The sequence below is a fragment of the Oncorhynchus tshawytscha genome, unplaced genomic scaffold, assembly GCF_018296145.1.
Source record: "Oncorhynchus tshawytscha isolate Ot180627B unplaced genomic scaffold, Otsh_v2.0 Un_scaffold_330_pilon_pilon, whole genome shotgun sequence".
In the NCBI taxonomy this organism is placed as follows: Eukaryota; Metazoa; Chordata; class Actinopteri; order Salmoniformes; family Salmonidae; genus Oncorhynchus; species Oncorhynchus tshawytscha.
In genome coordinates, this window is record NW_024609436.1 from 145,539 (window position 1) to 159,271 (window position 13,733).

At 41.1% G+C, this 13,733-nt stretch overlaps 1 protein-coding gene across 1 annotated transcript; it reads right to left on the minus strand.

Annotated features, from left to right (window-relative positions):
• Window positions 1-2,846: 2,846 nt before the first annotated feature.
• Window positions 2,847-13,432, minus strand: LOC112223388 (syndecan-4). The gene is made up of 5 exons (XM_024386388.2): window positions 13,174-13,432; window positions 4,207-4,390; window positions 4,091-4,134; window positions 3,780-3,963; window positions 2,847-3,598 (listed from the first exon to the last, which is right to left on the minus strand). The coding sequence occupies exons 1-5, from the start codon at window positions 13,225-13,227 to the stop codon at window positions 3,447-3,449; spliced, it is 618 nt and encodes a 205-aa protein (XP_024242156.1). The 5' UTR covers window positions 13,228-13,432; the 3' UTR covers window positions 2,847-3,446.
• Window positions 13,433-13,733: the final 301 nt, after the last annotated feature.

Consider the following 13,733-nt stretch of genomic DNA (forward strand, 5'->3'; position numbering starts at 1 on the left):
TTTACAGACTATGCTGATGGAAAGAGCATGTGCCAATTTGGGGGTGAGACTGATCTCATCAAGAGTGGACTCAAAACAGCTAGTGTTCTACAGTACACCAGTCCTGTACTCAAACATTAGGACAAGTACAGGGAATAATCATGTTGGGGATGTCTTATGTCAGGGTACAGGCCATCCCAGGGTGCTCAGTCGTTCCAGTAGGGTGCTTGCAACACCGGTGTTGTGGGTATGTCGCTCTGGATAAGAGAATCTGCTAAATGATGTACATACACCTTGTGTACACCATAAGCCCTGGTGTTATAGCTCCTATTAAATTGTTGGGTTAATAAACAGGTGAACTGCCCTGGCAACAACAAGAGTAATGTATACAGGAAAACTCACAAATCTTTGTGCAGCATTGAGAATTGAAAACCTCTGGAATACTGAGAGACTGAGCCAACCATTCATGTGCATAAAAATAGCTTTATTTCCAAATATAATCAGAACCTGTGTGCAGAAATCAATGATTTATTGACTTCTACACTCAATTGAGCATCACATCTCATTGTGACAAAGCAGCATATTTTTTTCCCCCATGCAAATGACATGGCTCAATTCAGTTCCCCTGAACAATTACATAGCAATCCTTCTACAAAACATAAACGGCTTAAAATTGTTTACAAGAAATCAAACCCTTACAAAATAAAAAAAACCTGCTTCTAGTGTACATAAAAATGTCAACACATACAACAACTTAGAAAGGGGAAGTGCCAACCTGAAAGACAAAATATTTGACAGTTAAATACCATTTTTTTAAACAAGTAATCTACTAAAAACATAGTTAGTACTAGCATTGGTAATTAAAAAAAACATCTTTCCCACTATAGGCTTCTTAGGCATGAAGAAACCAATTATTCCAAACATTTACAGTAATATTAACCTGAAAGTATTGGGAAGATGATTTTTTTATTTGGCATTTTAAAATATTTGGTAAATAAACATCTGACAAGAAATGGCAAAGTACCAAGTTTAACATTTATTCAAATGGCTATATTACAGATCCCTGGAAGCGTATAGTCCATGTGCAGTGACGAGTCTTGTTGTTTTCTGTCAACAGCGATAAACCATAACCTGTTCAAATAGCTTAGTTTACAAGCATGGTCATCACTTATGATAAGGCCTGACATAAAAAAAAATGAGATCACCAGTCATGCATGTATGATATAATTGAGTGGGTGGAATGCGGGTGTATTCACACAGCGAGTTGTCCGAGAGGAATAACATCATGCCGATTTGTGCACCGTCCAAATTAAATCATAAAACACCTTGGAGGATCAAGCTTGGCCACTGCTAGTGACATGGTAGCATGTACCAAGTTATTTTCATCAATGTGGGATTCACTTCAGACAATCTGTTCTTGACAAAATACATTTGAATCAAAACGTAACCAATCATGATACCACACAAACACGGAAAGTATTCAGACGCCTTTCCCTCTACAGCCTTATTCTCAATTGGGTAAAATAACCCCCCCCCCATCTAAAAATATAAAAACCTTGAGTATTCAGACTCTTTGCTATGAGACTCAAAATTGAGCTCAGGTGCATCCTGTTTCCATTGATCCTCCTTAAGATGTTCCTACAACTTGATTAGTCCAAACACACCAAGACGGTCCTGAAGAGGGCACGACAAGGCACATTTCCCCTCAGGAAACTAAAAAGATTTGGCATGGGTCCTCAGATCCTCAAGAGGTTCTACCGCTGCAAGATCGAGAGCACTGGTTGCATCACTGCCTGGTACGGCAATTGCTCGTCCCCTGACCACAGAGCACTACAGAGGGTAGTGCGTACAGCCCAGTACATCACTGGGGCTAAGCTGCCTGCCATCAAAGACCTCTACACCAGGCTATCCTAAAAATTGTCAAAGATCCCACCCCAGTCATACTGTTCTCTCTACTACCGCATGGCAAGTGATACCAGAGTGCCAAGTCTAGGAGAAAAAGGCTTCAACAGTTTTTACCCCCAAGCCATAAGACTCCTGAACAGGTAACCAAATGGCTACCCGGACTATTTACATTGTGTGTGTGTGTCCCTTCTACGCTGCTGCTACTCTGTTTATCATATGCATAGTCACTTTAACTATACATTCATGTACATACTACCTCAATTGGCCCGACCAACCAGTGTCCCCACACTAACCGGGCTATCTGCGGTGTGTCCCTCCACCCACTCTTTTACGCTACTGCTACTCTTTTCATCATATGCAGTCACTTTAACCATATCTACATACTACCTCAATCAGCCCGACTTCGCTACGGTTATTTTTCCTGTTGTTTTTATTTCTTTACATACCCATTGTTCACCCTAATACCTTTTTTGCACTGTTGGCCTGTAAGTAAGCATTTCACTCTAAGGTCTACTACACCTGTTGTATTCAGCGCACGTGACAAATAAACTTTGATTTGATCATGCTGTGGGGATGTTCAGCTGCAGGGACTGGGAGACTAGTCAGGATCAAGGGAAAGAGCCTTGAAGTCCTGAGCGCTCTGGAACAGGTTCTCAGACTGGGAGGTTCAAAGGTAACGCAGGAGTGGCTTCGGGACCTCTGAATGTCCTTGACTGGCCTAGCCAGAGCCCGGACTTGAACCCAATCGAACATCTCTGGAGAGACCTGAAAATAGCTGTGCAGTCAATCAGAGCTCGAGAGGATCTGCAGAGAAGAATGTGAGAAACTCCAAATACAAGTTTACCAAGCTTGCAGCGTCATACCCAAGAAGATTCAAGGCTGTAGTCACGGCCAAAAGGTACTTCAACAAAGTACTGAGTAAAGGTGCTGATTACTTATGCAAATGTGATATTTCAGTATTGTTTTTGGTTTGTCATTATGGGGTGGGTATTAGGTGTAATAGATTGAGAACCCCCCCAATTCAATACATTTTAGAATAAGGCTGTATAACAAAATGTGGAAAACGCAGTCTGAATACTTTACGAATGCACTGCAAATATAAAATGCAATAGTGACAGACTTCTGTAATAGCAGTATTAACACAAGAATGGGTACCAAGGTTAGAGGGGGGAGGAAAATAAAAAGCTGTAGCAATATTTGTACCATGTCACCTCACAGAGAGTGAAGTTCTCATTCACCTTGTTAGTGTCATTAAAGAGAAGGTGGGAGGGAAATGTCAAGATTTTGCTGCAGTGTCACTTTCGTTTTTAAACGGGCAAGAAAAATCAAAATATCTTGCACTGCATTGTTTGGCAGCTGAAATGGTCCTCTTCCTATTAACGGACATTTAATAAAGTGTTGTTTCCGATTTTTTATTTATTTAAATAAACCATTGTAGAACTCATGGTAGAAGAGAAGCAGTTTTTTGCTTGTGATGGCTTCTCCCTCTGGGACTTCCCGGCTGTACAGACAAGAGGAGAGGTTTGCTTTCAAGAGGCAAGCGGCCCCGGCGAAGGTGGGCTTTATGCGTAGACCTCTGTGGTGGGAGCCTTCTTGTAGATGGGCTTCTTTCCCAGGTCGTAGCTGCCTTCATCCTTCTTCTTCATGTGGTAGACAAGCAGGAGGATGAGGAGGACAGCAAAGAACAGCCCCACTGCTCCACCAGCAATAAGAGCTGAAACAAAACGCAGTGGAATTACAATTAACGTTCTTGCATTGCTTTAATTTGACAAGCTGCAAATCAAGCCACATTTCTGACGAAGCGAAATGTAACTTCCATACCTTTTTTCAAAGTTAAATAAACTCAGATTCAACAAATGAACTAGCACAAATAAAAAAAAGTGCCATTGCCTCACCTGCTAGGACCTCAGTCTTGTTGAAGATGCTCTCCTCCCCTGCATGGGCCATCAGTACGTTCGATGGGTGCTCCTCAGGCTTGGGAAAAACCCATACTGACACTTCATTGTTCTTCTGGACCAATTGAATCTCGTTCACTGTGGGTTTGAGCCTCCGGTCTGGAATCTTGTTGTTCATAGAAGGCTATGGACAAAAAGCAGTGAGAATTAGGCCTATAAGTCATTAAACTAAAAAGAGGAAACATTAGCAAAACATTAGCAATTTGTGGGCTCCCATTTGGAACATGATAGTCAATTATGAGAAACTTTACCTTTGATTTCATGGTATTGTCATTTTTGATTGTAATAGTTGGTACTGTAGAGAAAAGAATACACAATTATATTCTATCAGCTAGCAAAAGCAAAGTAATTTTTTGCTAAATCCAACCTCCGTCGCCAGAGCCAGAGAAGTTGTCATAATCCTCATTGTCGTCCGTCTTGTCCTCATTGTCAATTGTGTCGTGCTCCTCATCAGGGAAGCCAAAGTCTGAGCCGTCTCCAGACGAGATGAGCTCGTCATGAGAAATAGCTTGGGTCGTCTTCATGGGCATCCATGTCTCAGTCTCCCATACCTGCTGGCACAAACACAGCACTTAAGAGGCAGAATGCTAATCCAAGATCAGCAAGTAGAAACAAATCCTAGCTGGCATATGGCTCTCTCCCCAAAACCACTTTTCAACAGTGGAGAACTACATCAAGTCTAAGCATACATCTAGTAGACTGTGAAATTTTATTTTACCTTACATTTCTTCAAAATGGAAGTTGCAAGATATTGGCGGGAACTGGAACACTTGTATGTCGATCTAGAGCAACCCGAAAATGCTCAATGGGCGACAGGTCTGAGTAGGCAGGCCATGGAAGAACTGGGACATTTTCAGCTTCCAGGAATTGTGTACAGAACCTTGCGACATTGTTATGCTGAAACATGGGCCTCAGGATCTTGTCACGGTATCTTTGTGCACTCAAATTGCCACCGATAAAAAAACAATTGTGTTCATTGTCCGTAGTGTATGCCCCTCCATACCAGAACCCCACCATGGGAACTCTGTTCACATCATTGACATCATCAAACCAGTCGCCCACATGACGCCATGTGGTTTGCCATCTGCCCAGTACAGTTGAAGAACAATTTGCAGAAATTGTCTGGGTGACTGATCTCTGATAAACCCACAGTTAAAGAAGCTGGGTGTGGCCATCCTGTGGTTACACAGTCTGCAGTTGAGGCCAGTTGGACACACTGCCAAATACTCTAAAACAACATTGGGCGGTAACTTCTGTTAAAGAAATTAACATTCAGTTCTCTAGCAACCTTGTGGACATTCCAGCAGTCAGCATGCCAATTGCAAACTCCCTCAAAACGTGGGACATCTGTGGCAATGTGTTGTGACAAAACTGCACATTTTAGCGTGGCTCTAAAAACTATATTGAAAGGTGTGTTTCATCCAATGCCACATCCAACGTTGCCTCCAAGCTGCACATGGGCGCGCACCTTCCCCAGGACTGCCGTGCAAAATTATTATTATTAGCACGAGTAGCACGAGATTGAACGTCAACTTTCTAGAGATTTACCCATTAGTTAAAACTATAAACTTTACTGTTGGAATTGTGATCGAAGCAACACAATTAGCCACTTTCAATACAACATCCTGAAACAAAAACTATGCAAGACTTTTTAGTAAGCAGAACTATAGACTTTATTGTAGCCAGAGCGCCGGAGTAGGATTCTACTGCATTGACAGGCACGTACTCTAGACAAACCGGTGCGCCATAACCAAGCAAAGACTCACTAGACCTATATGCAAATCGGTGCCATTCACTTTGAACTGGACTGTGTTCACAGCATGTAGCCACGTGTGCACATTTGTTCATATTCTTCACTAGTTAGTGCCACCCTCAGGAGAGCCCTGTGGTTGTGGACGGTGCAGTTGCCTTACCAGGCTGTGAGCCAGGATGCTATCGATAGTGCATCTGTAAAAGTTTGTCAGGGTTTTGGGTGACAAGCCAAATTTCTTTAGCCTCCTGAGCATCACTTCACCTGTTTCCATACATTTCATTTTAAAAACATTTATATCTTACAAAAGGAGTTGCTTAATCTAACTTGAAGGCCATACACGCCACAGCATACATGTTGGACCCCAAGTATGCTGGCAAGAGCATTCTGTCTGATGCAGAGATCAACAAGGCCTATGGTGTCATCACTGCCATGTCTCACTACCTTGGCCTGGATGAGGGCAAGGTTCTTGGCAGTCTGGCGAGGTACACTTCCAAGCAAGGGCTTTGGGATGGAGATGCAATATGGCAGTTGTGCCAACATCTTATCAGCCACCTGGTGGAAGGGACTTTGAATCTGAGGCTCTTTCCCCCAGTTGCCTCCATCATCCTCCAAACTTCTTGAGCCTGACAACAAGCCATCCTCAACAAGGTTGGAAGGATTGAATCATTTGCAATTATGTCTACTTATGATAAAGTAAAAAGTTGTTTGGCCTATATGATGTGGTGAATGCAAAAATTATCTACATTTAAAATGGTATTAATATTAATTCCCCCTGAAATTCTCCACCTCAATATTCCCCCAAATGTGCAACCCTACTCTCATCTGAAGTAAACTGCCTCTATTTTATATTTCCTACTAGCAAAGAGTTACTGAAGCCCCAACATGCCTCCCCCTCCTCACTAGACCAAAGGCAGTCTTTCGAACCCAACAATGCTGCTGGGTGCCTGAAGAGCATATACATTAACATGGTCGCTAAGCATGGCTTTACCAAGGGCTGACTGGCCAGGGGAACAAAATCCCTCCATCTGCTTACAAAATGCAGAGCATCTGTTCCATTGAAACAAGTCTCTATAATGTGTGTGGGGCTACTTTTCCAGAACATTTTACAAATTGGGAAGTATTTGAATCTCCCATCTTCTCAGCCATTTGATGGACTCATTTAAAACCATAAGCCAATTACTCAGAAGGGCATATTAGGAATGTTAGCTGCACAGTGGTCAATGCAGTAGCCTAATCCTTAACCAAGCAGCATATTAACCTAGATTGCGGCATGTGTCCAGCAATTTCACTGTCCGCATCAAGAAGACAATGTAAATGCCATATTCAGGGACCCTTACAATTCTGATGTCCTCAAAGAGGGGAGGGAAAAAAACAATGTGGTGTCCTTTTGGGTCACACCAAATTACATCTTAACCTCCCATATCCCCCTGCTGCTGCCACTTGAACCAAAACTGATTTCAGATGCGTATTGCGGCTGGCTGATCTCACGAGAAACTCTGCCGAGGGACCCCTGCCTTTCATTATGCATGTGACCGCTTGTGACAGAGCACCTTTTCCAAACCAACTGTGTGAACCGTACTCTACAATGGTCATAGAGCCAGTCAGAAACAACACATCTATATTTGTGTGTGTGTGTGTGTGTGTGTGTGTGTGTGGGGGGCTGAAACAAGCATTAAAAAAATGGGAGTAGTGTCAGTGCAGTTAAAGCCAGGCTTCAAACTAATATAAATGGTGTGCTGCTCTTAGCATTGCTGAAGATTTAGCTCACTTCCTTGGTAAATGCAGTGTATCGTAAGGGGCTGAATGGTCACATTTGGGGGAAGTGACCAATGTTGATGCAATGAATGGATGATTCAAGGCATTACAATTCCTTGACAGATGGTGCGCAAGACCCTGCTATTATGGAGCATGTTATGTCTGTTCTGAGCGCACTTCTCCAGAGACATTGATTAGGCCAAAAGGAAGTAACCTAAAACTCCAGTCTAAAGATAAGGAATTTTACAACCCAACGTAAGATATCCATTCTAATGTAATGGCTACTGAACCACTGTTGCATGGTACAATATTTATCTTACATTGTGGGGTTAAGGCTTAACATACGCTAGCGTCCCACCTGGCCAATAGCCAGGGAAAATGCAGAGCTCCAAATTAAAATAAATTACTATAAAAATCTAACTTTCATTAAATCACATGCAAGATAGCAAAATTAAAGCTACACTTGTGAATCCAGCCAACAAGGTCAGATTTCAAAAAGGCTTTTCAGCAAAAGATGCCATTATCTGATGATAGCACAACAGTAAACAAAGAGAGAGTAGCATATTTCAACCCTGCAGGCGCGACACAAAACGCAGAAATAAAAATATAATTAATGTCTTACCTTTGACGAGCTTCTTTTGTTGGCACTCCAATATGTCCCATAAACATCACAAATGGTCCTTTTGTTCGATTAACTCCGTTGATATATATCCAAAAATGTCAATTTATTTGGCGCGTTTGAGCCAGAAAAACACCGGTTCCAACTGGTGACTACAAAATCTCAAAAGTTACCTGTAAACTTTGCCAAAACATTTCAAACTACTTTTGTAATACAACTTTAGGTATTTAACGTAAATAATCGATAAAATTGAAGACGGATGATCTGTGTTCAATACAGGAGGAAAAAAAACCGTAGCCTCTAACAGTACACTTTACAAGTGACCCTCGTTCTGAACAGGGATACTTCATTACAAAAAATGAAAAACCTCAACCAATTTCTAAAGACTGTTGACATCCAGTGGAAGCGGTAGGAACTGCAAGAAGGTCCCTTAGAAATCTGGATTCCCAATGAAAACCCATTGAAAAGAGTGACCTCAAAAAAAAATCTTAATGGTTTGTCCTCAGGGTTTCGCCTGCTAAATTAGTTCTGTTATACTCACAGACATGATTCAAACAGTTTGAAACTTAAGTGTTCTCTATCAAAATCTACTAATAATATGCATATCTTATCTTCTGGGGATCTACTAATAATATGCATATCTTATCTTCTGGGGATGAGTAGCAGGCAGTTGAATTTGGGAATGCATTTCATCCGGACGTGAAAATACTGCCCTCTGTCACCAAGAAGTTAAACATTGACCACACTTGAGGTTAATCCATTCAATTTAAAACAATCCCTGAATCTAGTATTGACTTAATCCAAGTACCATAGACCAGCATAGGGTCATTCAGTTTGATTTCAATCACTTTGGCTGCACCCGATGATTTGAACTAAACCATTCATACATATGTTTGCCCATGGTGGAACTGGTGAGAAAGTGACTTAGGGACCTGAATGGCAAAACATTGAAAAGGAGATCAAAGTTCAGATTTTGTATACCCCACCCTAGCATGAGACTCATGTAGAGATCTTCATGGCTCCACCTGTACCCAAATCAAATTGTATGAAACGTGCACCAAATACAGGCCTTGGTGAAACGCTTACTTAGAAGCCCTTAACCAACAATGCAGTTAAGAAAAATAGTTAATTAATGAGAAGCAGTAAAATAACAATAGTGAGGCTATATACAGGCGGTACAGATACAGAGTCAATGTGCAGGGGCACTGGTTAGTCAAGGTACATGTAGGTAGAGTTAACTTCTTCGGGCTAGGGGGCAGTATTCAGAAGTTTGGATGAATGAGGTGCCCAAAGTAAACTGCCTGTTACTCAGGCCCAGAAGCTAGGATATGCATATAATTGGTAGTATTGGATAGAAAACACAAAAGTTTCTAAAACTGTTCAAATAATGTCTGTGTATAACAGAACTGATATGGCAGATGAAAACCTGAGACAAATCCAACCAGGAAGTGGGAAATCTGAGGTTTATAGTTTCATTTAAGTGATTGGCTATCCAATATGCTGTGTCTATCGGGCCAGATTGCACTTCAAGGCTTCCAGCAGATGTCAACAGTCCTTAGAAAGTTGTTTAAGGCATCTATTGTGGAAGGGTGTCGAATAAGAGCTGTTTCAACAAGTGGACTAGGCTGAGGCCAATCAGTTGTTTACTGCGCGGTCACGTCATTCCTTCTTTTTCCTCTAATGAATACGCTATTGTCCAGTTTAAATATTATTGAAGATTGATTATAAAAAGACCCTAAGGATTGTAAACATTGTTTGACTTGTTTCTACAAACTGTAATGGAACTCTTGACTTTGGATTTTGCGCTCGCTGGAATAGTGAACTAAACGAGCAAACAAAAAAAAGGTATTTGGACATAAATATGGACGTAATCGAACAAAATGAACATTTCTTGTGGAAGTAGGAGTCCTGGGAGTGCATCCCGACTAAGATCAGCAAAGTAAAGTGAAGATTCATAATGTTATTTATGACTTCTGTTGACTCCATAATTTTGCAGGTAACTATGGCTTACTTTTGTGGCTGAAAGCTGTTCTCAGAATATTGTGCTTTTGCCATAAAGCTTTTTTGAAATCTGACACAGCGTTTGCATTAAGAAACAGTTTCTTTAATTCTATGCAAAACATATCAAAGTTCATGAGTATTTATGTTATTTGATGTGGCCCTCTGCAATTTCTCTGGATGTTGGGAGGCATTTCTGAACATGGTGCCAATGTAAACTGAGGTTTTTGGCTATAAATATGAACTTGATCGAACAAAACATACATGTATGGTGTAACATTGAGTCCTGGGAGTGTCATCTGATGATCGTTAAAGTTGAGTGATTTTATCTATATTTCTGCTTTTTGTGACCTCTTTGGTTCGAAAATGGCTGAATGCTTTATGTGATATGTTCTGCTTTCGCCGAAAAGCCTTTTTGAAATCGGACACTGTGGTTGGATTAACGAGAAGTGCATCTTTAAAATACTTGTATGGTTGAGGAATTTTCATTATGAGATTCCTGTTTTGGCACCCTGCAATTTCACTGGCTGTTGGCGAGGTGGGACGCTAGCGACCGGAACGATCCCAGAGAGGTTAATCAGCTTCTTGATATGCCACACTTGTCAGGTGGATGGATTATCTTGGCAAATGAGAAATGCTGACTAACAGGGATGGAAGCAATGTGAACAAAATTGAGAAATCTGCATGTGTGACACGTTTCAGGAAACTATGCATATGTCACAAGTCACGACTTCACAGGAAAGCCATTTCAACTGTGTTTTTTTTATTTACAAAATGTTTGTTTTTTTGGCAGAAATGCCTTGGGGAACATCTGCGCTTTCATGTGCCTTAACTTGTATGCCATCTGTTAATATGACAAATTGTTCAATTACGAGCCTTGTTGGTTAAGCCACAGAAGACGGCAACCTTCCCACGATTGGCTGAGATAATGTGTGAGCTGGACATGACAAGAGCATGGCAGTTGTGCCAACATCATCAGCCACCTGGTGGAAGGGACTTTGATTCGGAGGCTCTTTCCCCCGGTTGCCTCCATCATCCTCCAAATCCCACCAACATCGGCCATCTCAGAGCGCAACTGGTCCTTGTTTGGGAACACCAACCAAAGAACACAACAGGCTGACCAATACAAGGGTTGAAAAATTGGTTGCCATCTGGGCAAATTTGAGCCTGATGTAACAGTATAACTTTAGACCGTCCCCTCGCCCATACCTGGGCGCGAACCAGGGACCCTCTGCACACAACAACTGACACTCACGAAGCATCGTTACCCATCGCTCCACAAAAGCCACGGCCCTTGCAGAGCAAGGGGAACTACTACTTCAAGGACTCAGAGCAAGTGACGTCAACGATTGAAACGCTATTTAGCTCGCACCGCTAACTAAGCTAGTCGTTTCACATCCGTTACACTGACAGCGAGCCATCCTCAACAAAGTTGGAAAGTGACAGTGAAGATGAGGCTTCAGTCTGATGTTCAAGAGGTGGACATTGAGGAGCTCCAGGGAGAAGACATGGAAGCCCGGATCTAGAAAGTTTTGGTTGTCTTCCTCTATCATTTTACAGATGTATGTTGAAAACGTTTTTTGGGAGATGCGATGGATCATTGAATATTCCCTTTTGTTCAGTGAAATCATCCCATGTGAAGAGTCAACTCAATTAAAGTTCAAATCATAACTAAATGTTATTTTATTTCTATTGGAATGTTTTAATAATTTGCAATTATGTCTACTTATGATAAAGTAAAATGTATGTTTGTCCCACCTATGATAAATATCAATGCAAAAAACATCTACAGTCAAAGTATTAATTTGCATATATTCCCACCTCTGAATATTCCCCAAAATGTGCAACCCTACACAGGAGTGATGGTTGCTGATAATGTGCTTGTATGCTTATGTAGATATTTCATTTTAAAAAATCTATACAAAAAAAAGCTGTTTCTAGGTACAACAGTCATTTACAACATTAAGTGTCTACACTCCTGATCAATTTGTTATTTTAATGCTAAAAAAGTGTTTTTCAAACAAGGACATTTCTAAGTGAAGCCAAACTTTTGAACAGTAGTTAGGTATGGACAATGAGGTGGAGAGCAAGTCACACCAGACCAAGGTCAGTAGCAATCTCTGTATTCAGAAGACAAGGATCTGGGGACCATCTGCAATGAGCACCTATCCTCAGGGTGCAGAGCACTGCATTAGCATATTGCCAAGCGGGTCTCTCTCTGGGTGGCATTTAGATAGCCTATTACCATTCCACTTTAGCCCACTTCCCACTGCATGGACATCTGCACATGGCAATTATTTCCAAATAAGATGGCATAACAGTATGCAGTCATGCCATTCAGGTGTTTTGTCAACAGATTACATAAAATAGCACATTGAGGTATACCTAAATCCTGGCATGTGCAGGTTTGATTTATATCCATTTCCAAACCAACTGCACGAAACTGCATTAGGCATACTGAATTGAGAACTAGGCTAAACAATAGAAAATGTTGTGCCATGTTTAACGAGAGCAGTTAAATGTCAGTGTCCCGAGATAGAATATTTTAACTGGTCAAAGTATTTAGGCTATTTCAAAAATCTAATTTCATAGTTAGCCTTTTGAACCCCAAGTGCTTGATTAGTCACACTCCACCTCCCAAACAATTTAATGTAGCTAGAACAAGTTCTTGCTAGTTACAATTAAAACGCCATTGCTTTCTCTTATCGGATGGGAGGCCAGGGGCCTCAAACCGTATGCCTAAGAAAAGTATTTTGCATTTTTAAAATTTGACTCCACTGGCCAAGCTAACGTCGTGTTGACAAATACAATAGGTAGCTAACTGGCTAGCTAAACAAACACTGCTAAATGTGTAGATTAACGTTAAACAAAAAGTACTTTGTAAACATTCAGGTTTAGTAAATCTGTACCCCAATAACCATTACATTAGCTATGTCTTAAACACTGGTCAAGATGAAGTGCTGCCAGCTAACTAATGTTCCAGTGGCTAACCGTAGGCTAGCTAGTTAACAGATTAGCAATCACAGCAACGTCCTGGCTTAAACCAACAGAAGTAGTAAAGCTAACTGCGCCCCCCCCAAAAAAGTGGTAACGGTAGCTAGCTGCTCAGTAAATTGAAAGGAACAAAAATATTTCAGTTAGTGAGTATTGCGCAAGCTAGTTAATGTCTACGGTAAAAGTTACATTATTAACCCGTGAATATTACTTACCGACTCAGAGTAGACGGAAGCAAATAAAAACAAAACGAGGCACACTTTGTGCATGTTTCTATTGACCGTTTCTTCAACAAAGTGTATTGTTAACTGGCATACAATAGTGAGTTCTTTTGAAGGTCCTATTTCCACAAAGTCCACGTTGCCAACTTTATCGCCTTGATAGTGCTCAACTTGTATTGCTGGCTACTTATTTCACTCCAGTCACTGACCAAATACAAGCAACGTGTCCGATCAATCTACCTTTATCGCACGTTACACTCCACCCCCTCTGTAACCAACCACTAAAACCTACGCAAGGTCCTCTCCCGTCGTCATAATTCACTGTACACTCGTTCAGACCCCCCTCCACCAAGACTCAACATATTATTTAATAGAACATCTTTGCTTATTCGATTTACACATTCTTGAATGGTTAAAATGTAGAATCATATAGCTAGGATATCATTAATGTGCTTGCAATAATTCATCTTGAGTGGGGACACTTAAAAAAAATCCGATTAACTTGGTTTGACAATAGGCAGTTAGCGGGAATAAAGAAAATTCAATATTTAATA

What these genes read in the sequence shown, in the direction of transcription:
- LOC112223388 (XM_024386388.2), bottom strand. Translation starts at nt 13,227, where the DNA reads ATGCACAAAGTGTGCCTCGTTTTGTTTTTATTTGCTTCCGTCTACTCT. An exon ending in ACAATACCATGAAATCAAAG is followed by an intron (nt 3,964 to 4,090) that starts GTAAAGTTTCTC and finishes TTTTGTCCATAG; the next exon opens with CCTTCTATGAACAACAAGAT. An exon ending in CAAGACTGAGGTCCTAGCAG is followed by an intron (nt 3,599 to 3,779) that starts GTGAGGCAATGG and finishes GTTTTGTTTCAG; the next exon opens with CTCTTATTGCTGGTGGAGCA.